Genomic DNA, 27,796 nt, shown 5'->3' with positions numbered 1-27,796 from the left:
TTTTTTACAGATTGATTGATTTTTCCAGAATTTAAAATAATTTGGGCGCATATTCAACAATTAATGAAATATGTACATTTTACTTTAGGGAATCATAGCAATTTATATATGATAGATGCTAAAAGTGAAAAAAAAGCAGAGTATGCTTTGCTTTTCAGCAGCTGGTAGGAAAGAATGAGTGTCTACCCGAGTTATTTCTTCTGCCTTATTACTGAAAAGCCACTGAATAACTGGCCAGTTAAACTGTATTAACATTTTAACTTTCGCTAGCAACTGGCATTCACAAAAAGCATAAGATTTATCAACACTGTTCTTACAAATTCACATTTGGAAAGCCACGTCCAAAGGTACCAAGAGCATAAGCACTAAAATATGAAGAAAAAATATTCTGCCATCCTTCATTACTGAAAAAGAGGCTTTATGTGATCTAATCAGTGACAGCATAGTTAAAGGGAAAATAAAAGGCAACCCACAGCAAGCCAGTCTTACAGCAAGAAGACAAATAAGATACTGTAAAGAATCCACAGAGAACTACTTACCCAACCTCAGTTTGTTGGATATCCAGAAAGATGGGACATTTCCAGTTGACTATGCGATTTTCCACTTCCTTCAAGCTAGTAACTGAAGGAAGTCTCTAGTTCAAAGAGCATCTTTAGAACTAATTACTGCTCTGCTAAGCAATAAAACTTACTACAAAACTTACAAGGACCTGAGGGAAAACCATTCATTAGGAAATTTTCATGGATAGAAGCCAGTTTTTGAAAATACCCTTATTCCACCAGTATTTAGATTGCAATTCACTTTTATAAATACAGTGGAATATACATATATGGGTTATTAGCTCACTATATTAAAATCCTGAACAAGTTTTTACCTTAATGTTCTCACATGATTAGATATTTGTAAGCTAATGTGTTATTAAAGATCTGAATTAGTAAAATGTGGAATTCCAGTTCAATGTTAAATTCCAAAAAGTAAATTCATTCTGAATAGTGTTAGTGACAGTGTAATTGAACATTCTGTAATGTATTCAATTCTAAACATGCACCGTGACTACCACTCATGCACTTTCATGCAGTTTACACATTCTTATAACTTGATAACCCACTTTTAATCTACTGTAGTGTAATACATTTTATTTTAATGTAGATGAAAGCAAATATTTATTCAGATGAGCATTAAGCAAAAGGCCTATCGTACTTTCTTGTCAGAGATGTACCTCATTTGAAGTTGCTTTGAAACTATTTGACACCGGAAACAAGAACATAAACAGTGATACTAATTAGAATATCAGCTTGTTCCAATATCTTTATGTTGGCTGTCACATTTCTTTTCTGGCATATTAAAAACTGCTTCTACTGCAATTAATACTTATCAAAGTTTCAAATATTACATTTTCACGATGGCATCAAACACTGAACAAGCGAACAAGAAAATAAAGTTGTTTCAATTACAGTAGTATTTTTTTAAATACTATTTAAAAAAATAAGTGGGTATCAAACAAATAAGGATATAAAAAGACAAACAGAAGTAAAAAGAAAACGGTATAGCCAGAGATGTGCATCTCTAAACACTCTGACAAATTGCTGCCATAACTCACTAAGACTGCTTGGCTCCTGCTGTTCAAAATGTGAAAACATGGGGATTCTACATTTGTGGCAGGATGGATTAGTACCAGCCACGAAGCTCTGGAAGCCTTGGCTTCCCCATGCTAAGGGGCTGCCACAGATGCTCAGTGTCTGGAGCACCAGAGACCAGGAAGAGCTTAAGGAACAGACAGCAGACACTAAAGTGTGCAAGACTTAGCAGAAAAAAGAAAATGTTTCAACAAAAATGAACTTGTTTAATTTATGTTTGAGTTTCTCACAGAATCAGTCTTTTCTCCCAGAAAATTATCAATTATCAATTCATCTAATTCATCCAAAAGTTTGACCATCTCTACTCTTTCTATTATGCATTCTATAACGACTCCGTGGTAAATCTTCATCCACTACAGTAAGAATTGAATGCTGACTCAATACTAAATTAATCAATGGAGTAAACACTAATAAGAGACCCTGGCACACTGGTGTAAAAAACAAATATGCTTATGGAAAATGGGGAAAAAAGTAAAGATACAATACTACAAAGATTTAACAGCAATCTTCCAAAAGATGTTGAGCTTCTTTATGCTACCCAGTTACGGAGATGTTCCTAAGAGATATAGTAAATATTGATGGACTTGGTCAACTGTAGAAACCACCAACACAAAGTGATATGGAACTGAATAGAATAATACTATAAGCACTGATACATTTGGAAGGATCAAAAATCAGTTATGAATTACGAAACAAAACGGAGCATTTGCAAATTCAAATCAAGTGTCCAAATTGTAATCTGATGCTTGCAAAACTGGAAGCCATTATAAAAAAATCCAAGGCTTTGTACAAAAATTGTTAGGAAGAAAAGAAACAAAAATCTTCATGTCTGATCTTAAAATTAAAAATGGGAAAGATATTTTAAATTAAAATTAAACACTTGATGACTCTTCACACGTTTTCCCTCTAATGCTGCATTTAAATCTTTTTAAATAACTAAAAGCCTGCAAAGCCTGTCAGACAATAGGTCTTTTAATGGAAACACTTCTGCCCTTCCCAACTACAGAAACATTGGCAAGTCCTCTGCAAAACATGCATTAGCACTACAGCATGCCTAGACAAAACGTACGTACTTCCAAGTAAATACAGTAATACTTTTATACAAAACCAACCTAAAATCTATCTTTCCAAAAAAGAAGAGTAGTAAAATCAGCATAAAGCAGAAGCAAGTCCATATATGATAAATAACACAATAAAGACAGTAATCTCAGCTACAAGGGTACATTTTAAAGGATAGAACATATACACAGGCATCAACCCGAAATAGGTGTTTGAGAGATTTTGATTTCCTGGCTTTTAGTCAGGAAGTTAATCGTATCAATTTTTAAACCTACTTTAAGAAAAACTGATAAACCTGCAGCACAAAACACAGCTATATTTTGTACACATTTTTAGAGAAATAAACATAAGGCTTAAATGTGAAAAGTACCACAATGAAAGCACACAACAAACCTAGACTAGCATGCAGATGTGCTTATGTACAAGGGAACATAAAAGAGCTTCAGGGATTTTAGATATTTCTATCACTAGTCGACTCCTACCTCCCATCACTCACCTTCACAGCTGTAACTGTACACAGCAACCGTTGACCTTTCAACAAGATTCTCATCATGGTGCCAGCTCACTGCCATGTTCCCCATTCCAAAATAAGGCTCTTGTTTCAAGTACAGCATTTGTAGTGGATCCATATAATTTAATAAAGTCAAGTTATAAGATGTTCTGTTCTTTAGACTTATATAGTTATCCTCTAGTACACAAATGCTTTGATCTTTTGAAACAGACCCTTTCTCCATAAGAGAAGTAGGAAAATTTTGCTCCCTATCTGTTACAGTGGTATCTTTAATTTCTTTGGTCTCAAGCAAATTTTGTCCTTGTAATGCCTTGACTGCTTCTATATGCAAGTAGTCATTAAGTCTGATTAATGCTTTACAAGCATCATGTACTTGAGGACTGCAATATTTGATATCATAACCTTCAGTAGGCCAAGGAACTGTAAATAATCTTGTGTTCAAGTACTTGTAAGTGCATCCTGGGTTTCCAATTAATATACGAGACACTGGGGTAACAAAATCTCTTCCTTTGATCCGTACAAGATCTTGAAAGAAACAATCGTGTTCCCGCAAGGTCAAAAAGCCTTCTTGTACCATCTGATGGAGCTCTTCGGGTACTGTATCAGATTTTCTGAAAACCAACTTGGAATATTTGGTCTTCCACTAAAGGAGAGAAAAACAAGCAGAGGAATTATTCTTTTTTATGGGAACCAAAGTACTCCATTTATTTAAGAACAGACAAGGCTAAGCTGACAAGTTATAAAGCCCAAGTCTAAAATGTGGTAAAAAAAACAGATGCCACTATTTATTACTTGATTTTCATAATCTAGTATATTGCATAAACTATGGATATGTACCAGTGGCCTGTAACCAAAAAGTATCACCAGACTAAACCTCTAAACAAATAATTCTGAGGATTCTGGCAGAAATCAATTGAACATGTGAGCTCCCCGGTGAATCTACAGGTAATGCTACCTTTAGGTATATGAAAGTTACTCTACTAAGCAGTAACAAAGCGACTTCTTTTTGTGACGGTTGCAAAGACCCTTCTATCTCGTTCTGACATGCAGAATTCTAGAAGATTACATGATAAACTGAAATAGTTTTATATAGCAATTTTTATGGTAAAAATAACAAAACAAAAATGTACATTTTCAAAAAAGGCCAACATTCTGCCACCCTACACCCCTGTATTCAAAATAATCCTTAATATACTGGTCTGTTCTGGTACCACATGCTTCAACGCATGCCAATTAGCTCTGGTTTATATAGAAGTTCCCTTCTAAATAAAAGAAAACTTTCAAACTTATTTTCCTGCCCATATCTCCACCTCTAATATCTTTATTCTTCATATCCTCTTCTGATCACAGCAGCTCTGGCATCAGCTGGTGTTCAGAAATCAACAGTATGTGGACGCAACAACTCCCAGCAAGGTACAACACTACTAAGCAGCAGTATCTTGCTTTGTATGCAAAGCACTGCTTTCCACTCTAGGGAGGCTTAGGTAATTTTACTTTGTTAATCTGTTTTTATAACGAAGTGAGTAACACAGCCTCACCTTTTACTGGTTGCCTGTAAATCTGCTTTAACTACTGCTGAGATTGTTTGGTAAACCGGACAAAGGCTAGAGAATAAGTCCTGAAACAGACCAAGTCCCTGTGAATTTCATTAAAATTAAGAGATTAATAAAAGAGATGGAAACTACTGCCCTGAGTACAGGAAAGGCTGTAATGTGAACCTATTGAGTACCAGTTAGCACGTGTCAAGCTCCAAACATTCATCCTACCTATTACCTTTTGGCCAGAAGTCAGTCTAGCAAAAGGTAGATACTGACAGTATAGTGGAGCAAGAAACACCCCTGAAAACTAAAGGCATTAGGCAGTGGGGCAAGACCTATGAAAACTTTTACTAACATAATACCTCATGTTCAAAGTTCTTTTAAAAAACAAATAACAGCCACCAGCACAAAAGCATCACATTGACCTACAATCCATCTGTGGGCTCCTCCTGGCAAAACTTAAAACCACTTTCCTAGTTCTATCTACTTCCAAGTCAGATTTGAACCTCTCTTTCAGGAAATTAATTTTACAGTCCAGAAAGGGTGTCTTTAAAAGAACCACAAACCAGGCAGTAAGTCAGTGTGCACATTTTCTACTGCATGAAAACAGTCAGACTTGTACATCATAGCAGATTCTCGTAGAGCACTGAAGGGGTGACTTTATAGGATCATTTGTTTCTACTAAAAAGGGGAATGTAAAAGGAAGTCTGTTTTTTAAATAATAATTACACATAACAAATCTTAGTTTTCTCTATAAACCTTGCCACCATTTCTCGTGAATTTTCACAGTGAAGCTAGCTCCCTTTCTTTACACATTATTAAGGTTTCCAAAAACCCCATAACAGTATCTACAGATAATAATGATTTCTGACAATAGTATTCACATGCTTAACTTGAAAGACCAATGCTTGAAAATACTCACAGACACCTGTTTGCAGGTCCCTCTAAAATCCCCAGCACAGAATTGAATATAAACCTGATAAATGTAATTTGCCAGAGCTTGCCAAAAGCCTGAAAAGATTTTTTTAGATGCCCAGAGCTGTTCTTTTCATTTCAATTAATGCTTTATAACTGTACCCTTTGAACAGAAAAATGAAAATGTCCTTATGGAGGATAACTACCGAAATCAGTAACTGCAAATTTTAAGATTTTACAGCTATAGGCTACAGTCAGATGTGTGGGTATAGGCTGATGGGAATCATAAGTATTCTTTGACAAACACACTCAGTAATGACAAAACATATGTTGTGACACACAAAGAATACCAATGCATGGTTTGTTTCATATGCAAATGAAATGTATAAAAGAAAGAGCACTAACAGTTCTATTCTAGTAGCATCCTAGTATTTCTTTAAATAATTCTGTATATTGGACACTCGGTCTTTGTTACTACATATTTTTAAACCATTTAATACACTGAGTTTCTGACATGAATCATACACGTGAAATTCCAAACGATTATTACAAACAGAAGGAGGAATATAACAATACAAGGTAAAGCAACTAAATGCCTGAAAACATGCACTAGAAAGGAAGCTCACAGATTTTACAAAGGTAACAACATTGTATTCCCCTCCTGACCTGCAGAGATAACGTCTTCCACATTTTGTTGCCAGTCAAATCAGAGGCATGTTATCTCTGGGTCGTGTTTTAGGCTTACATGCTTAAGAATGATTTTATCATTAACTTTTACACTATGTACCTAGGATTCTACCTTAAAAGAAAACCCCTCACACTGATATCTCTGAAGAAATCAGGAAGCGGAAACATTTCTGACACATCACATCAAAACAGTTTGGTCTTCTTAAAATCTCCAACCAGTCATTGTGCTGTGCCTGACATCAGGAAAGCATTAAGGGATCAGAACACAGGGTGAACGCTGGGTTCATGCTGGACACCTTGTTGTTTTGGGGGATGGGGGAGTAATCATGTCCTCTGTGTTGTAACTCTGACAGTAACTATTAAAGGTCACTTCACCGTTCACTCCGAAAAAAGCAAGTACGTTACTGGCAACTAGAGGACAAAAAAATAAAAAGCACATTTGATGCTCAATTCTTCACATGAATGTTAAACACGTGATTTTAATTTATACACATACCTTCTCTTCTAATGGGGGTACTTAACACAGAATCACTATACGGGATGACTTAAGTGATAGAATATAGTTATAAATCGCCAATAAGGACCTTCGATAAGCAAACTGCTCCTTAAATCATGACATGATAGCATTGTGAATTGCCTTGTTAACAGACTTGCTCTTGCTCATAACTGGCTTTAAATATTACATGGTTCAGCCTATGGTTTGAGGCCTATTTCTGAAATCCTTCAGCAGGCAAGATGCATTGAGAGATATCAGTGAAGTTTTGCTTGTGATGGAATTTCTTCATTTTGTTCAGACTGTACATTTCCATACATGACAGGCTACTGCAGGTTTTTAACTGCATCCTACCTAACTTTTCCAACACATACAAAGAATACTGTTTCATAAGGGATGGACCATTAAAGGAGTAGGGTAGGTCTTTCCAGGAAACAGACTATAAAACAACACCGTACGTGATATTTTATTTTGCTCATTTGTTTTCTTCAAGCTCTCGCTCTTTGTCTCCATCTGTAGCACATTTAAGCATCATGGAACCTGTAATATCCACATCTGTGACTAAAGTAACATTTCATAATCACCATCAGAAGTTAAAAGGTGCTTGCAATGCTTCTGATTATCACATATACTTAGAAATACCTAGCACACACACAAACACTACACAAAAGTTACAATTCTATTTGATGCAAAAAGAATGTATCTAAACTCTGTTATGTTTTGAAAAGGTCTGATTTCACAGGTTGCCACTGTCTTCTCTATTAATGGATTACCGATACTATGGAAATGAGACGTCACTTGGGCAACCTTGGTTACACCTTCTCTTTTCACGTCAGCTTCATGAGACTGGATTGACAAGGATGGAAAAAAAGAAAAATATGCTGGGCATAGCAGCTCTTGGCAGTGACATATTTAAAAGAAGATAAGAAACTGAAGATGTAACAGGACTAGGAAGGAGAAAGCAGTAAGCTGCCTAAGTCTCCAAAGCATGAAGAGCTGCTTCTTGAATGTTCAGCACTGTAACCTTTCCCTAAGCATTCTAGAACCCAAAAGAATAAGAAAACTGAGGGAAGTATATGCTTAGTATCACTTAGTATCACTAAGTATGCTTAGTATCACAACTGTAATTGTGTGGCAAAACTGGAGTTTGGCTTCATGCTTCAGAGTCAGTCCAGGACATGACCCATAAATACATCCTTCGTTTTCTATAGCATCTATAGTACCAAGCTTGTCTTGGCTTTGTAATCCTGAAAAAGAGAAATTCATCATTGCAAGGAAAGAGCTAGATCTATGTTTATGCTACCATATACATCTTCGAGCCATATGCCAATACCAGAAAGGTGACACGCCTGTAATGTAAGCACGCTTGCTGTAGCTGTTCAAACTACGAGATTCTTTCTTATGCTTTTCATCTTAACGTGTTCTGATTTGATCTGATTGAACCTACAATTCTTGCCATATGTTTTGTAGCTGACCTATAAAGATCCAAGATAGACGCAGAATATTCTATTAATGTTAGAATACTCTTCCACGCACTCATTTGGTGTGTTACTCATGTGTTTTTACTTTTATTTAGTTTTATTTGAAGCATGCATTCCACTTTCCACAGTTTTCTAAGCAAAGTCTTAAGGACTATTGTCTGAAAATAAAAGTAAGAAAAAAAAAAAATCAAATTTCTATGTTAATGTTTTCCCCTTTTTTTTTTCCAAACCTGACTATAAAGAATAGTTCTCTTCAAAAGTCAGAAAAGAAGAGCAAAAAAAAACTTAAAAGAACGGTCATGTGTATTTTATTGTAACAAACCATAACATACTGAGATTCACTGTAACATGTGTTACCTGATACTCGCGTATTGATATTCAGGGCAAAATGCTAGAAATAAATGAAGTTCACAAAGTTTTCATCTTGATCATCCCAACTCTAGAGACCTTATTTTGCACCACCTTAAGTTCCATTATCTTCACCAGCCACCAGGATACCTTTTTCAGATCAAATTTCACAGTGTCTCTTTGAAGAAAGATTTATTATTGTTCACTGCAAACAGCCACTTCAGTTTAAAACAAGTGCAGTTAAAAGAAATACATTACCAATTGATGGAAATCAGCATCAGCCGGTGTCACATATGGAAGTTTGTTCTCTCCAAGTTCTTCAAGAAGTTTTTTTTTCTGTTATGAAGGGGTAAAATTGAAACAGAAAATTAGACTAAAAATAATCAAGACAAAAACAGCCAAGTACAAAACTAGTTGTATTAAAAAGACACAAATGTGTACAATTATTTCTCTTATTACCCCCAATTTCAGAAAATTAAATAAGGAAAAATGGATTAAAAAAAAAAAATCAGTGGAGCTTTTCCACTCACAAAGCAGTAATTTACGTTAGATAGTTTCAGAGCAAGTGAGTATTCTTCCTCCTAAATTGTTGTTTTATATAATCAGTCCTTATTACACTGACAAAAATCCATCTTGGTTTAATGTTCTTCAGAAGTGTGCCTACTTTGTACATTCATATCAATTCCTTCTTTCTTTTCCATTTTATTTTCTTCTTCAGTTTAGGGATGCGATGTGTACAAAGCTCATATTCCATTAAATGGTTTGATAACATACTCCATTAAAACAAGAAGTCTCAATGTTGGGCCTGGTCTAAAACGTTTCCTGAAATGAGTGCATGAAGGAACAAGAAAACATCACCTACTGCACACCAAGGGCCCTATCACTTCAAAATATTGAAAACACCATCCCTCAAGCCCTGCATCCACAAATCTAGTATGAGTGCGTTAAGAGCCAGCTGAGCAAAGAGCAGGTTTTCGCATTCCCTGTGTTCTCTTAACTCTCTTTTTCCTTCTGTTTTAGACTGAGAGTATCTCCACCAATGTTTAGTCAATATAGTGCTAGGACATTGCCAGGACAAAAGTCTGGTTCTCCCAAAACAGCATTTTCCAGGTTTTTTTTTAATAAAAATAGAATTTCTGTAGGCATTATACAATGAATTGAGCACCTAAAGATTTGGAAAGTGCAAGAGATGCTTAAAACCTGCCATGAGATTTTTTGACAAGTCCATCCACCTTGATCTACCCACAGTCTAAGTCAACACTAACTCAAAAGGGTGGAGGTACAGACAGCAACAGCGTAAAAACAGTTACAGTGAAAATATTGGCCTAGACTACTAATACACTTACCTTTATTTTTTATTTCAGCTCATAAGGATAGTTTCTTTATAAACTTGGATCATTAACAAATATTCACTAACAAAAAAAAGCAACTCAAAGATCACAAACTATATCTGCCGTAACGCTTGAATATTTCGGATAACAGGATTCAAATTCTCATTTTTACTGCAATACTTTCTGCTACATGAACACTGCCACAAGAATTAATTGAAGTTGCAGCTCACTCAGTAGTTTTATGTTGTAAGAGCAAGACCAGATGGAAATTGCATACAGTCGTAAAAGAAAGAGTGTAATACAAACGAAAACACAGTATAAGCTAAAAAAGGGTATCAGCAACTTTCAAAAAACCTAGCTACGTGGGAACAACTACATATTTCATCACACCTAGTTGTCACTGCAGATAGATTATTCCATAAACAAAGGAATTCACAGGTTAAAAAATAATAATTCTTTTTTCCTTGTAAATTCCCCTTTTCATAACCTTTTTGGGTTGCATATACAGGTAAAACCACATATGCTTTATCCTGGCAATCCCATTTTAAAAAGGAAGAAAGAAATATCATATTAATAACTAACTCATAGCTTACAGCAAGCACATAAACAAGGAAAATTGAACTACGAAGAGTGCAACTGTGTATTTTACTCTGTGACAGTGAATTTCATTCACTGAAATTTAAGCACTGAGGAAGATGACAGAGGCTTAAAATCATGAGCAAATGTACAAGATTATAAGGTTTACAGCTAACAGATCAGTCAAACTAAAACAAGAGCAAGTAGTTTGTACTTACTCATCTCCACACTCACACTCTGCTGATCACAGACTCCTAACTAGACTGTGAAGACAGCACTGAATTTCGTGAACTAACAATGTCATTTCTCTAGGTCCCTGGTTTTCTTTGGGGATAGGCTGTTGGTACATTGACACGAAGTCACTGGCAAAACTGAGCATAATGTAACTTCAGGTTAAGTTGACAAAAAACGACACGCTAATTTGCTGCATATTCTATACCAGTAACAACTCTACTACAAAAAGCTTGCTATAATTTTACTACAGAAAGTCACCAAAAACATTAGATTAACTTTGTTATCTGTGAGATAAATCACATTAAACTGCAGAAAAAGAAATCATGTATTTCAACATGGACTCAACATCCGTGGGGGAAAATAAAAAAAAAAGGTGGAAGAAGACAGATTCTGACAATTTCTCTGTCAAGTACCAGCCTCTTGGCAAAAAGCACACAACATTAAAATGCACTCTTGTGTATAGGTAGTACTAGTTCACATTTGATTGTCAGATCTGGCTAAGTGCCGCTCTTCAGCTTGATGTACAGACTAATACACACAGCTGGGTGGTATAACATGCAGCTCATCTCTTATGCAAGAAGCTGTCACACAGATGTCAAAAGCATCCAGCTACTTACAAATACCTCCAAAAAGTAAAAAAAAAAGAGAAAATTGAAGACCTGGCTACACCAGCTGGCTGATGTGTAAGTCTAAGCACTGTGACATAAGCATTGCTTATAGGCTCTTCAAGGCATCAGGCATCTTATAAAGCATTTTTCTAAATCTGGGTTTTTTACATTTTAAAAATTGTTAACAGTGTAACAGTTTATTCAGGTACCAGTATTATGTATCTTGCATAGCTTTGAAACATCAACTCTGCTCACAGCCTACAAAAACTCTTGTGCCTTAACTGCTTTCATTAGAAGTTGCTAGAACACCGGACAATTTTTTCATGCTAAAAAGTTTTGCTAACCACCTCCTCCAGTTATTATATTTTTGAGACTACTCACTCAGGACCAAGGCTAGTAAAACACAATTATTGTTTTTTACAAAGTAATCCAGTGTGTTTGCAGGAATTCCTGGGCCAGCTCCTAAAAAAAACCCCGAACAAGCGCCTCTACTCAAACATAAGGAAGTGTCATCTCCATCTCCAACACTGTTTTCCCCAATAGTCCTTTGTTTTCCAAAAGGCTATCAGCTTTAGCAAAGCACTTGAGACATTGTCATGAAAGAATCACAAGTTGAGATGCAAAGCTTTGGTTTTCCACAAATTCCTCTTCTCTGTTAGCTTCTTCCCCACATAAGAATGGGCATGAGGGCCTGTGTTTCTCTTTTTATTTATAATCAACTATAATAAAAATGTTGAAGTCATAGACAAATCAAAGGGCTGGTGCTCTGAATTGAGAGCTCAATGACTGTACAAAGAAGAAAAATGAAATATTTGATGTAGTAAAAATTTTGTGACATAATATTAAGACCTTCATCTAGAAAAAAAGCTACCACTTAACAGGAACTTCCACAACTTCCAAAGCTAAGCTCGGTTATGTCAGAAATGCACCTAGAGTAATAGAAGATATATTCTAAATGCACCATCACTGCTTTGATTTCTCCATTATCACATAAATTAGATTTCAATTTTTTTTTTCCTTCAAATTATTGCTGTAAACCCCTCTCATTAAAAGACCTGAAGGGATTTGGCCAATTTTACAGCATCATTTACTTACATGAAAAAGTCATATTTCCTTCATTACACTCAAGTCTTCCTAAAAGCCTTGTTTGTGCCGTGTTCTTTCTACTATCCACATTGTCAAAAATACTGACAGACATATAACCATATTGCACAACATTTTGCACAACATTTTGCATATTACAGTGCCCCCCCACCATACTATAGGCTGAAAACACTTCTATAATAAGGACAAAGACTTGCATCATTATTATTACATATAAACTCATATTTAATAGCCCATAAATCCATTCCTAACTTTACCACAACAACGCATGCTGGTTACGTAATACAAGCATTGCGCATCTTCCTCTCCCCCCTGCACACACCAGTCCAGTTACAGAAGCAGCAGGATGCAATTCAAGGGATGTGGTCATGAAAAAAAAACATCCATAATGAACAATCTACGACAAAGCAAAGAGCTCAGGTCTAACACCAGTGTTTGTAACCAGGCAGCTGTCTAAAAGACCATTTGATGTCCTTTCCTGCAAAGTTACTGTTTGGATTTGCTTACTGCTGTCAGCCTCTCCTGCCCTTTCTCATAAATCAACAGGCCCAGGTTTGGGTTCACACACACACAGACCAGCCATGCGTATGCACAACATACTTAACTGACGGCACTGAAGTAAGAGTTAATTTATTCATTGAAGCAGCTTAGCAATGTGTGAAAAATGTCTTTGCTACCAGTATCCCCCCTCTCCCACCTTGAGGTGTTAAGGGCCCCTTAACTGTTGTTTTAATCTACATAAACACTGTTCCCTTGGCCAGTGGCTGTTAATAGAACAGAACTTGTAATTTTCCTTACCTAGCTGAGTGCAGACTTGGCACTTTAATTAATTATAATAAAAATTTGAAGCAATTTGAAGCACTTTTTGCTGACAAAATACCCCTAAGCCTCCTCAGTGTAACTGTCAAGCTTCAACCATCCCTGCAAACATCCTCAAACCATCATCCATATCTTGTTCTCTCTATCACTTGCGCATCCTCTTCCAGCAGGTATCAGCCTGCATAGCACAAGGCAACTGAAAGAAACATTAAGAATTATCATGACATTTTGGGAAGCATCACATTTCAGCAATGTGGAATTGTACAACCTTCACTGGGGTATAACAGCTAATCAGTGAAGTAAAGCAAAAGCAAAGATACTGACCACAACCAGAGAATGAATCAAGGACCTTCAGAATGAAAACCATGGGCTGGTACAGTTTGAGATGCGTTTCAGAACCTTTGCAACAACCTTATAACTTCAGCAGATGTAAGCAAAGAACTTTCAAACACACACACGAGCTGGTTCAACTACTACAGTTTTCCAGAACTACCAGTAAAATGAATGATGCAATTAATTTTCTTGCAGCTATTCATAATTTCCATATAATACTAAGCCTTGGCGGTTTTCTGGTCTATACGTATGTTGATTATATGTAATCCAATACATAAAGATACTTTAAATAAAGGGGAAAGGGGAACGTGAAGTGTTAAACATCACCCAGAAGCAACACCAGTAAAAAATAAAGTGAAAATAAAATGGACACTTAAAAAAAATATAGATATTTCCTTAAAAACTTAAGTTTAGCATCAAGTGTGGTTTCCAAAGTCCCCTTGATAACACTGCTGAAGATCCCGTTAATGTAAAAAGAGCAGGTGCTAAGTGCAAATGCTTGTGCCAAGCAATCGGCTACAAGGAAGATCAATAAGGAGCTAGAGCATTAAATTTCACATACTGTAACAGCCATGCCCATTACATAGTATTTGAACATCTTCAAAGACTACTACAAAATTGTTGACTTGATACTTTTCACAAAAACTAAATAATTTTCCAGAGATGTTATTAGCACAATAAGCACTATGGAATTATATAAGCACTTACAAACTTGGTGAAATCCGAAGACCCTTACAGCCTTCCAAGATATCATATTTCATTATCTAACTGTATTCTTCACTGCAGAATCAAAAGACAGGACAAGAGTTGAAAGCCTTAAGGATAAAAGGAAATTTATTCCATGAACACTTTTCTTAGTCACATCTCACCAAATACAGAGCTCACGTATATTAGAGGAGGTATTTACAAGATAATTCTTGTGAGTACATGCCACAATTAACAAAATCACTGCAGATTGAACACACAGAAGGAAGAGGAACACTAGGTCCCCGGGGGCTCAGCTGCAGAAGTGGCATCCTGCTTTCTGCCTCAATCTTTGTGATTTGTCCTTTTCAAGGACATGATAAACACAGGTTTTCCTTTAAACATTTGTCACACAAGAGGACTCCTTGAGCAGAACCTTTGTGCAATTCACCTTTCCCTCCCCCAAATATTTTCAAGGCAACCATGGCAGATTTCTAACCACAGTTAAAACAAATCTGGTGTCATACAAATCATCGATGTATTCCCAAAACAACACAACCAATAAGATTTTCTTACTGAAGCTACACAGGAGGTACAATGTTCATACAGTACACCATTATTTACAAGTTATTTTCAAGAACATAAAAGTTACGTATCACATTATCTAGATAAAATTAACATATGTATCAATATTAGTACAAGAGTATTCAGTTGCACAATTTATCATTTTATACATTTATAAAAGTAATCTGTGTTATAAACGCACAGATATTGTTTTGTATTTATAAGATAACAGTGAATAATTTCCTAATTTTGCATCAGCTACGCCACAGGTCAAATGATAACGACACTCACTGAGGAAGCCTATGAGCTGCAGTTGTTGCCTCAGCTTCATAATAGCACCGTTAGTGAAACACTGTTCAAGTTTGACATAGACATTCAAGAAGAATATTGCTACATGAAGTTTGCTAAAGAACCTGTAACAAAAATTATTTAAAGAGAGAACTTAATAATGAACAACAAATTATTCACTACATTTGCAATCTTAGTTAATTTTGTTCAGCTTGAAGGCTTCGCCTTTGTTCACAGTCTCCAGAACAAGCCACACAGGAATCAGAAAGCTAACATTTAAGTTGGCAAACAGTGATTAGCAAAATTCAGGGTCTGAAAGGTTAGGCAAGTGCAGACCAGAAACTGGGAGCGCAATTTAAAAGAAAAGAAAATTAACCACTGAAGCACATCACCACTGTGTGAGATGAATTCTCCCTCATGGGAATTCTTTTTTAGATCAAGTTTGGATATTTTTCTAAATGATACGTTTTAGTTCAGTGGTTCTCAAACTGTTCAGACCAGCAGACTGCAGTGAATCATCTGTACTTCCTTAAGTTGCTCTGCACATCCAGCCTAACCAAACAAACTGGAGGCAGCAGAGCCACACTGACTGAAAGTTTGATGCGTCTTATTCCTCGCTCTGGTTTTGATTCATCACTTTGCCAGTCACCAGTGGTCAGTGAATCAGGAGACCCTGGTGTACTTCTGTAAGAATTGATTTTAATGCACTCCTAAAGCTGGTGTTAGAAACTCCCTTCTGCCCCACAAATCCGACAAATGTAGACAAGAGCTTGTTGGGATCTAAATTTCATAGGACTTGGAACATTTACACTATTATCATAAGGTTAAAGAACTACAGTTAAAGCGAGGACTACTCCATTTTCTTTCACTTGCTTTTTATTCTTAAACTGACTTTGCATAATTTAAAGAATAAGCTTAGAGTATACTGAAAGGTAGAATACAAGACAGCACTGATCTGCTATGAAAGAAGCAGATCTGTGCTTTGGAAAAAAACAAGGCAAATTTCACAACATAAATCAACATTCTGCTTAAGTATACATTTGTTAAGCAAACTTAAGAACTGTTACTTCTACAAATAATGCTGTTGTAACAACACAATCCCAGCTCTTGCAAAGGCTAATACTTAATTTCAGTTTTCATTTTTATTAGTTGCATACGTAGACTTAATTCCTTGTTAACTTTTTGCCTCACTTGCAATAATCAGGTGTAATTTTGCAGAGCAGCACTACTCAACTAAAATGCACATGCACAAAAAAAATATTTCTTAAGTCTTCTGGACACATTGATTCAGGGAAACTTTTGCCTGTTCTTTCTCCCTGTACTTATACTCCTAATCGGTCTAAAAGTCTATGTAGTCCTGCTGCTATCACCATCTGTACTCTGTGAGTGTTAAGTACTACAGTAGTGACAAGTCCTTTTAAAAATCATTTCTTCCCTCCTTCATGCTATTCTCAAATACAGCATAGATTTCTGAAGGTAAAAGAGAGAGCAGCTGGCAGAGAGCAGGATTCTGAATTTCGCCACAACTCTCCTTTGTCTTATTCGCCCCTTTCTGCTAAAAAAAAAACCCCAAAACCTTGATTTCTATTACTGTATATTCCTAATGCCAAAATTAATAAACAATTCCTACAAAGAGTACTAAGTCATTCTAGAATGGTTTGGATTCATTCTCCACGCAAAGAAGAGAGGCAGCACACTGATCCCTAACCGATACCAAAGCGTACTAGGCTGATAGGAAAATAAAGAAAAAGTATCAAATAGTCTCCGACTGTATTTTTAGGTAAATAATTGAATGCCTTATAGAAGAACTTCAATAAAAACCCTGTATAGAAGACATACACACACGCGCACGCTCTCTCCCAATATGAAAATACAAGTTGATGAAGAGAAGGATTATTCTGAACTATCATATATTTAAAAGCAAGCAGACACCTTAAAATTCTAAACTCCTGCTTTCTTAGGGGACATGTCAAAGACAAGAATAAATAAATTTCATTTCTTTCAGAACGTCTACATGGACTGGAGTCAACCATTTTGCAATTTGATACCCTGGTTTTAAACACTGGGGTACTCTCAACCTGAAATTCAAAAGTCTGGGCCATGCTGTCTGACATACAGTATGCACAGCTTTGAGAAAACCATCTGAGTGACAGCAGCACAGAAGCGTTAATAAGAAAGGCAGAGGGCAAGGAACTGACATTAAGAGAAAGCTGCCAGATCCACCTCTGTTCCTATTTGCTGTCTTAACATGCTGTAGTACTTCCCCCTCTACACTGGAACTAATTCAGCAGCAACTAGAATTCAAGAAGGGCTAGGTGAATAAAGAGCAAACAATGTAGGATTAAAAAAAAAAAAAAAACAAACTACTGGAAGGGTAAATTTTTAAATTAGTGTCAGACAACTGCGAGAGGTTATGACCAACATTTAACATTATGAATGCTGCAATTCCACTCTAAACTAAAAGTGACGAAAGGTTTGATGGTCTCCATGCCAAGCTGAGCTTCCATATGATGAATGCCTTAAAACACTGATCTGAATTAATTCAATACATAAAAATAAAAGCCTAATGAAATTCCCGAGTAATGGAAAAATGACTACTTTTACTTAACAATTTTGGGAACCCTTAACTCCATCTGTCCTTGCCATTGCATTTGCAAAGAAGCATGACATGGATCCCTACCAGAGGACTTATTCATGAACCTTTTATTTTTATTTCCATCAGAAAAATTTTCAATGTATTTACTCATTTCCAGCTACTAAGCTGCGAAAACGCAAGAGATGTTTAACTGGGGCTTCCCATCTCTGTTTTCACACTCAGCACAGTAACTGAATATCATGGCAGCAGAAAGACCACCTTTAACCTGCACAGGAGAATTGGTCGTCTAGAACAAAGTACAGCAATCTGTACCAAATGTCATAAAGGATCCTAATTTCAAGAGCTCCTCACTCAATTTCTTCTGTTTTTTAAGTTGACAAGGAAACTATTCTGTGCCTATAAGTTTTCAACAGCCTATTTCAAAAAGACTCAAATTTGTTGGCATTGCACACCACAGGGATTGAAAAGGAGTTAATATATATCTATTCACAACTGTTGTGCAGAAAATAGCTGTGTCGTACAGGGCTTAGGCTGTGACCCGCTTAACTTCATTCACAGAATGCACAATCCATCACGTACAAAAACACAGAGGAAAATGTGAGGTGTTAGTAAGTACTGCTGTTAGTGAGAAATTCTGCTAATTATTACACCAAATAAGCAGAGTCAACAGGCCAGAGCTGTGAGAGGGCATGTTTCAGGGCATTAAATGGCTGCCTTGGATGGAGATGAATATATTACACTATGCCCTTTAACAATAAAACAATTTCCCTGACACTTACAAATCCCAGCAGCTCTCCCAGCGCAGATGAAGAGCTCGGGACTGTACTTGGCAGACAGCGATGTTCCAGTGCCACCTACTGACATGCACTTCCACTCCACTGTGTCTGAAGATTTACAGTACATGGGAAGTTCAAAAGTGAACTCAGCTCAAGTGTGAGTCCACTCAGTGCCAAAGAGAGCAACCTCCCCCTGCCAAGAGACAGACAAAGAGAGGTCAGGAGGGAACGAACCCCCCCTTCTGCAGAACTAGAACATACGCTTCCTCAAAGAGCTCATAAGCGCTACATACATTTTTATTATGGCCTGCTCTTATAGTCAAAAAAAAAAAAAAAAAAAAAGAGAGAGAGAGATAGAGAAGCCTTGCAGGACAAGCCAAAACCTGAAAACCTGATAAATGTACTTTAAAACTTTAAAATCTATTTCACAAGAAAGTATTTTTATTTCACAAGAAAAGGCAAGTAAAAGACTTCATTTTCACTAGCCATTCAGCACATGGACACCGTTTATTTACAAACACTTCATATACAGATAAATAAATTAAAAATTCTGCATCTGTCACCATGAAATGGATGGCAAGATATTACTACTTTTTATTCCTAACTGCAGTAGAAAAACGCCCTCAACTAGACTGCTTTCCAACACTATCAGTTGTCTTGAGAAACACTTGTAGAACTTCTACTCCCAAACATCTTTTTTAAAGATCCTGCAGCCCTCCGAATGCAAGGGGTATGCCAACTTACTAGACTCCAAATGCCATCTTAAAAGTTAAATGCTGCATAATTTCCAATTCTTGATATCCAAGAAGAAAACAAGGAACACAGGACAAGCTCTAGACAGTGGAATGAGCACACTTGCACTTCTCTTCAGTTCAATCCACATTCAAAACATCTCTGTTAGCATCCACTAGCATTAAGTTATCAACAGTCTAGCCCAGTATGCCTTAAGATATTCCACATTGAGATCACTCATATTTTCACGGATGCTGATGACTTGTGAACACTGAATGGCTACCCATGCTGCAGCCACGTCTAAGAAATGAATTGCTAAGCATCTTCCCAACAAAAGCAGCAAGTGAGGAGGAACTCTAAACAAAAAAGTCAAACAAAGTTTCCAGTACCCACTTCCAATGAATTATCTTTGCCACAAAATACTAAAAGAGCTCCTCAGTGATGACTTCAAACAACAAATTGTCTAAGTCTACGCTCTGTTTTGCTATTACGGGACAACGAATATATGAAAAAGCGGCTTGATAGTACTCCATTTTACTTCATTTTCAGTATCAATTTGTTTTAATTACATGACATGACAGATCATTAAACGAAAACAGGTTCATCATAGCAATACAAGCTTCATAGAGTATTTAAACAAAATTCAATTTACTGTCACCTTTGTTTTATTTCTTTCCTATAACTGAAAGCTATTTGGAATGCAGTAAAAAGAATAAGCACCTCCAACAAAATTCATTTACTTTTCAGTATAAAAATTAAGTTGTTATCCTATGCTTCTGATACAGTAATTTCCTTTTTAAATTATGTGGAAAGTCAAGCATGACCTATTTTTAAAAGTGCAGTGCAAGCAATACCAACTGTTCTACAACCATAATTTGCAGGCTCCCCAAAAACCAAAACAAGGACAAAAACAAGCATCATGCACTTCAAGGACTCTGGACATCAATAAAATGGATTTACTTCCGTGAAACTGCTCAGCAGCAGAGAGTGTAGGAGGAAGAAGGGCATCGCTTCCTGCTCTCATGAATTCTTTTGAGTACAGTCATAGTACAACTTTCCTTTGGACACAATTCTCAGGACAGTTCCTATGTTAGAAAATCCAATGTAAAACTAAAATAAAGCAAAGCATAGCAAATCTGAGCTTTTCGTAACATACAGTTCAAGATGCACTTCTGGTTAATATTAAACATTTTATTATTATACAATTATTAATTCTTATTCCTGAACTTCATCATTTTTACATTATGGTAGGTACGGAGTGATATCAATACCAGATGACGATACTAATGAAGTCTTGAAAATTGTCTTGTATGGCAGTAAAGATTCTCAGATTTTAAAATGTTGTATAAAATACGCAGACTGAAATACAATAATTTTGAATCCCCAACAACTGCTTTTATAACATGCCTCTTACAAAGAAATGCTGCTAGTTATTAACAGAAGGATGTCCTATAGAAATGTATACTCTATCAGTCTGGGTTTTATCCACCTTACTATAGCGACAGCCTCTTTTCTGCTGTCAAGATGCTTTTGCTATATGTAAATATTTAATGTTATTACCATCATTCACTCAGTGCTCATATTGTCTGTTCGAGCATCTATTACTGTCTGCTAGATACACTTGAGGATAACATTTATTCATGTCTATTGCTCAGTCACATGCAGGCCCTACTTCTCAAAGACTCTTCCAAGTTCAATAATTTATTAAACACCATGGACAAAGGTCTGTATCATCTGCAAAAAGGCCTAACCATAGAGTATGCAAAACTAGGATTTTACTTATGCAAGTGCATGCACTGAACACAGAACAGGCTACAGCAGTTCATACAATACCAAGACTGTACTTTAACTCAGGGTTCTGTAAGCAAATTACAAAACTAAAATTTTATGTTACCAGAACTCCCAGAAAATACAGATTTCAATAGGAGTACTCTGAGTGCACTTTAGATAACATAATTATCTGAAAATAAGAAAAATTAACATCAGTGATTACTTTTACCCACAGTTGTAGCTGCACGCACAACATTTTTTTATTACTGTACATAATAGATGTCATATGCGTAACGCAACTTTTTATCATCAATATTACCGCTTCATACACCTTCCAATAAAGTACTTCAGAAATCAGATTTCCAAAACACTGAAGTCCTGTCAAGACAGACAAGACAAATTGCCAGAGCCCTCAAAAGGCTTGCCTAGGATTAAATGGGTCTCTTCAAATCAACCTCTCTGTCTATACGTGACAGAGAAATCTGGATATAACATAAATAAAATGCATCATAATATTTCATAATCTAGAGCCATAAATTTCACCTGCATACAAAACATCAAATGAGGACAATACAAGAGTGGCTGGGTTTTCCTGGTGCTTAAGGCTGGACTGTTTGTTAAATCTTTTAAGACTTAAGCAGAAGCACTCAGGCAGGGAGAGCTTATAAAAATCTTATCGTAAAGAACAGAAGCGAAACCTTTACAAAGAAGATATCTGAAATATAACACTGTCATAATGTTTAAGGAAAGAGTGGTTGTTGAAATAAACCAAAAATACTTAGTTATAAGAAAAGCAGGATGGTCTCTAATTGTCTAAACAAGTTGGGTTTTTTTTCAAACCTCAGTTTTACTTTAGACAAACAAGAATGACAGTTTGTTTGTTTTCTTTTTAGGAAACAGTAAGCATCACAGACAGACCATCCTAGAAAGTAAAAGACAGCACAATTATTCCTTCTATCCCAGTGGACCATCACCCTTTATGAGCATATGACAAGATCCAGCTATTCATCAATGAGGCTAGAAGGAAATGAAAACGTTGAATTCAAAAGACCTGCTTTTCAGTTAACATCCTTAATGTAAATTAGGGTTAAATGTGAATAAAATTAATATTTAATCTCTTGAAAAACTTCCATCCCTTTCTTCTCTTTAAACACTAAAACGTAATTATAAAATAATGTAAAACAAGTGTAAATTTAAAAGAATCATTTTGAAGATTTGCATTAATAGTTCAAAGACCTACTGACACTGAAGAAAGGAAGGGGAATCCCAACATTATGTTGCTTTAAAGTAACGTGTGATTTTATTCCTTGCCAACAGACAGCAGGAACCCAAAGGCACAGGGGAGTGCTGCGGTAGGGAAGGAGGGAGATGGCAGCACGGAACGGCACTGCAGGACAGCATCGCGAGGCTGACCTCAGTTCAAAAGGCAGCCAAGTACAACTGCAGGAGTGGGAGAGTGTTGGGGAAAAGAAACCCCACGATCTAACTACTAGAACAGGGTCTCAATATACTGCTCCACATACCACCGTGGAATAAACATTCATGTCATAGGGGCACAATCCAATATTTAAGTACCATGAAGGATGATACACAGGAAATAGTGCAAAAGCAGGGGGGAGAAAAAACATCTGACATCAGCACAATAACCCTCTGAAGTCTTGCAGCTCCTACATGATCCAAACAGCTGCCCTCTTACACTTTCGCTATAAAATCCCACACAAAGTGAATCCCATATGCCTTATGGTTTTGCACACAGAGGTTACTATTACACACTCTACATTTACCATATATCACTGTGTTGTCATATGGTAAAGCTACAATTATTCTCTATCTAACACAGAACCTTTTACAAATTTTGAACTGAATCCAGACTAGAAGTTGTTACAACAGTAATGAAATTAAGAATCTCTGAAGCGTTTCCCATTCCATACTGGAACATAACTGAAGCAATTGTCACTTGTAAAGAACATACACAAGTGAAAGACAAGAGCAAGCTTTCATGGGAAGCACCAGTCACACAGGGTACACATTTGAATGCTGAACACCCAAATCCAAGAACATCTTTCAAATCAGCTTTCGACTACTTCAAGTTGAAATCTTGACCTTTCCCTCTTATACTCTAAAACTTCTCCTTGCACCTGCTTCTTTTGACTGGAATTCTGTTGAAGTTGTAATCTATTTTAAAATGTTTTGGCTTCTATGAGGAGGCGGTGTGTTCTGCAAAAATAGGTTAAGGAAGTCATACAGCGAATTCTAATATTAACATCATTTAACAGCACTGTCCATCACTACACCAAATCACTCTTAAGAGTTTGGTTTTGCTAAAGTGAATCCACCACTAGCAGACATCATTGCTCAATCACACAAACTGTACTTGAACATAATGCAACTTTTTATTTCAAAGGGAAAACTCAAAACCAGTTAATTATTCTGGTTAACCTTTCCAAATACAGACAAGCTCAGTTGCACTGTGCAGCATATTTCTCCCTTGAATAAGCACAAGCAGTCATTTCATCTCAGACAGACAGATAGATAAAAAGTTTGTTTTACCAAGTGGCATCAAAGTAAGAAAGAAGAAATTATTACCTACAAAATGGTTTTCTTCAGTACAAAGAACCCAACACTTTACCAAAACTATAAAGATTCATTACACTTGACCATCCCAGTGCTGGTATTTCATTAAATCCCTTTTTCTAGCTAAATAACTTCTGCTAGTTGAACTTTACTAAATGCCTAGTTAAAGAAAGCGGTCTTATTTCCTATCAAATAATAGGTTTTCTTGCTCCTTTCTGCAATCACTTTGTTTACATGGACTTTGTTGACTGCACTCTACCGCACAACATTTTAAAACTTGAATCCCAATCAGGACTACCCTCATTAAAAAAATGACCTTTCACCTTCTATGAAGCACTACTAACATAAATTACATTTTGTTGTAGCCCAAAGGTGATAGAGATGAGAGCAGGATAAACAACATGTAATACAAACGCCAGTTGGGTCAGCCTTTCATTTACAGCCCTTTCAAAAGCTATTTATCTCGCTTGTAGTCAGTAGGCTAAAAATAATTACTTCATCTAACCTATCTTGCACTCAAAAGTAGCAATAAGGACAGGTCATGCAAGACGCAATTAATTCTTGGTCCTCGTAAAACCACTTCAAATGCTATCAGGTGAATATCACAGCACGTTCCTTCAAGTCTCACTAAAAGGAAGAATCTCACCAATACGTACTGTATGTTATGCTACACTATATCAGCTTCATTTGGCTGTAACATACCACCAAGAATAGATAAGAATTAACGATGGTAAATGCAAAGGAACTGTAATTCTTTAGCTTATCAAATATGATTATAAAATGCTAATGATCAAGTTCAGTTTAATTTGTCTTCCAAATCAGGGTCTACATTTAAAACAACATTAAAAAAGAACCTTACTTATCTTCAGTCTACTTAGTGTGTCTTGGTTGCCTTTCAACTTAGATGTACTAACACTGATCTGTAGCACATAAAAAAAAAAAAAAGAAGATTCTCAACTTTGGTAGAAAACATGAGGAACCTGGAAATCACACAACACTCAACAAGACTGTTTCAAGACTTATAAAATATCAAGAAATTCTCATATTAATAATTTAAATCAAATATTCATGGTCCCGAAACTAGCATACAAAACACAAACATACCGTTGCAGAATAGTAACATCTGGATAAGTTTGGATCCAATTGAACTAAGTACAGTACCAGCGACTTCACCACAACTACATCACCACACATCAGATCTACTTTTAATGATTAATGAAGTCAAGATGATTAAAAAAAGTAGGTTCAGTGTCAAGATACAGCACCATCAAACAGCTCAGGAATCTGCCCAAGGACAAAGGCAGATATGCCAAAAAAAATTGAAAAGGTAGATACTTGCAAAACTAATAGTAACAAACGTTCAAGAAAACAAAAGGAATTCTGAAAGAGATTAATATTAATAATATAAATAATACAGACATTTTAGATGCCTAGCCTCACTCCAGCCATGTGAAAGGACCCAGGAAAAGGTCCAGTGCTTTGGAAATCTCTCCTTTCCCCCTTCCAAATAAAAGTAGGCCTTCCAATATTTCAAAGAACCAGGCACAAACCCAAGTACCAGCCAGTCCTTATGAAATACAATGACAGATTTTAGTAGTAAGTAACAATGATTTTGTCTTCCTGCATCTTTTTTTGGTACTTCATGGCCAATTACGGTAAAAGTTGCTCAACAGGATGCATACATAAGAAAACTCCTGTCACAGAGCAGATGCAAATTTAATTACTTTAAGTTAAACCTTCCATCTTGTCTAGAGGTCCTTCAAATATGCAACTGTAAACAAGCACTACATTGCAATCAGGTGTCAAGGGCTTATTTGATCTCTTACAAAATATGTCACAAATCACTGGCAGAAAGTGGGTCGAGAGGGAGAACAAAGGAAAAAACTGTCAATGGACGGGGTAGCTCATGTGAGCGTGCCTATTAGTGCACTGGATCTTTCTGCTCCTGTCTAATGCTGTCCATATAAAACCTTCTTAGGTTTGACAGTGTTCTGTTACCCTGCATTTGATGTAATTTTTCTGTAGCAAGAAAAAAAATAATCTGTGAAAAGAACTGATAAAGTAACCAGAGAAGACACTGAAGATAAGAAATTATTAATCTAAAATATTACTTTTCGTGCTATTCTTCATTTGCTCTATGTTACACGACCTCTAAAAAGCTCTACATTTTTGAGAAAACAATCACATAAAAGTTGGAAGCCAATTTACTTTGCAATAGCATTATAGATGGCCCCCAACAAATAACAGGTAACATGTTCTCTTTAAGAAATCAAATGACAATGTTGCACAGCCAGCTGGAAGTGAAGCATGTCTACATGGTGCACGCATTTTACCTTTCAGTGAAACATCAAGTACTTTTGGGGACTAGAGGCGAGATGTCAGACAGCTCTCTGCAGTCTTCTGTTGGTCCTAAAATTCTAGTAGATCCCGGGTCAGTATGAATCCCCTTCATAGATGAATTGTGCAATAGATGAATTGTTAATAGATGAATTGTGCAACTTCAACAACAAAGACTAACCAGTCTACATAGCACAGCCTGGCTGTTATAAAGTACGTGTTGGAGAGTCTGAGGGAAGTAATCCAAAACACGCTGTGCTACGGTAGCCATGGCATTTGAAGGCAAGTTAAGAGCTGTAGTACATCTTTTATGAGATCACTCAGAATCGCCAGGTAAAGACAGATTGGCTTTAGGGTACACAAGCCCTTCTTCAGCCTTGTCTAACTTGTATGACCTTACAAGTTGGTATAATACATATTACAACTACCTATCAAACTTGTCTTAACACTGTAAGGAAAATATCAAAACTGCTATTGTTACATTACATACTTAAATACCACTGTCAAACTTGAACTTCATTTTCCAACTCAAACAGCATAACTTTTACATAAACGGAAAACCTCTGATTAATATTAAGCACCTATCTATTCTGAAAAAAACAGCAGAAAAAAGTCTCAGTTATAGTTACTAATTAGGTTTCCTCTAAGTACTGAATTAACATCCATTAAATATCCTTACTACCTGTAATACAATTCAAAACTGGTATGTTAAAGAGTTAACTTAGAGAAGCACTACTTAATCAGACAAAACAGACTAAGGAGTTTCTCCTTCATACAACCAGAGTTCCCAAAAGAAGAATAATTAAAAAAAAAGATAATTTGCTTCATAGGCTTACAAAACCAAGCCTTCCTCTGCTGATCTAAGCTAAAAGAACAGAGAAAGAACAAAAACAGCTAGGAAGCTAACTGCCTAGAAGTCATTTCCTCTCAGCCAAAATTTGATTAATGCCCATCTTCTGATGCAAGAGACTCATCAGAATCAACAGTAACTTGTGCTTCAGTAACATAAGTTTTACTCTTAGAAAACAAAACAAGGTGAATCAAAGGCTGGAAGGAAATGCACAGATGTTATACATAAACAGAGTCTCAAAGCTCCTTATTTACCACCTTCTTCTAGTAATAATGGCCACTGGACAATCCAAACATAAAAGATTATTTTACAGTCTGATACATTTCCATATGGAAATTGTCAAATGTTGCTTTAGAGGTGCAGTCCAGTTCCCACCTCCTCTTGAAGTTCACAATTCTAATACGAATTCATGAATTAGCAGTAGGGGAAAAAAAGCAAACAATTGGAGTTAACACAACTGCTGCTAAGAAGAATCAGTACTTCTGTGCAAGCTCCTCAAATCTGTGCACGTATGAACTGAGAAATGAGACAAAAGCAAGAAACTGTAAGAATTCCTAAACTGAAAAGGAAGAGTACAGTGGACAAGACCTTACTTTTCCTATTCAGGCTGCCATTTTTCCTATTTGAGCCAGACTGCTAAATTTAGTTTAGTTATGTTTAATGTAAGATACATACCTCAAGCACATTGTCTTGCTACTGAGCAATGAAACCAAATTGCCAAGTTTTCCCACCTAGTTCCTATTATCACAGAATACACTCCTTAAAAAAAAGAACCTGAACAGTTGATACTATCACTCCTTTCTTTGAAAAAGGAAATCTTCCTCTTGGTTCAAAAAAACTCCACTACAAAAGAGTTACGTCTAAATTATTTTATTCATATATTAGATAACAGAGTACTTGCAATCATTTTGCTTTGAACTGACTTATTTTTTAAATCCACCAGATGACTTC

General features: G+C 36.2%; 1 protein-coding gene across 4 annotated transcripts in view; it reads right to left on the bottom strand.

Annotated features, from left to right (window-relative positions):
- FTO (FTO alpha-ketoglutarate dependent dioxygenase) overlaps positions 1-27,796 on the bottom strand; it is a 215,262-nt gene that overhangs the window by 170,308 nt on the left and 17,158 nt on the right. For 2 of the 4 annotated variants that reach the window (XM_069868659.1, XM_069868663.1), the window contains exons 2-3: positions 8,928-9,005; positions 3,193-3,850 (exon numbers count right to left, since the gene is read on the bottom strand). In XM_069868659.1, coding sequence (XP_069724760.1) covers positions 3,193-3,850; positions 8,928-9,005 — 736 coding nt within the window. Of the gene's footprint in view, positions 1-3,192; positions 3,851-8,927; positions 9,006-14,382; positions 14,402-18,585; positions 18,707-27,796 lie in introns of those variants that run through there. The other 2 variants (XM_069868661.1, XM_069868662.1) reach the window with 2 other exon arrangements.

This window comes from Phaenicophaeus curvirostris, chromosome 14 (genome assembly GCF_032191515.1).
Source record: "Phaenicophaeus curvirostris isolate KB17595 chromosome 14, BPBGC_Pcur_1.0, whole genome shotgun sequence".
NCBI lineage: Eukaryota > Metazoa > Chordata > Aves > Cuculiformes > Cuculidae > Phaenicophaeus > Phaenicophaeus curvirostris.
Note: the sequence above shows the minus strand (reverse complement) of the source record. Positions and strands in the feature narration are given on the sequence as shown.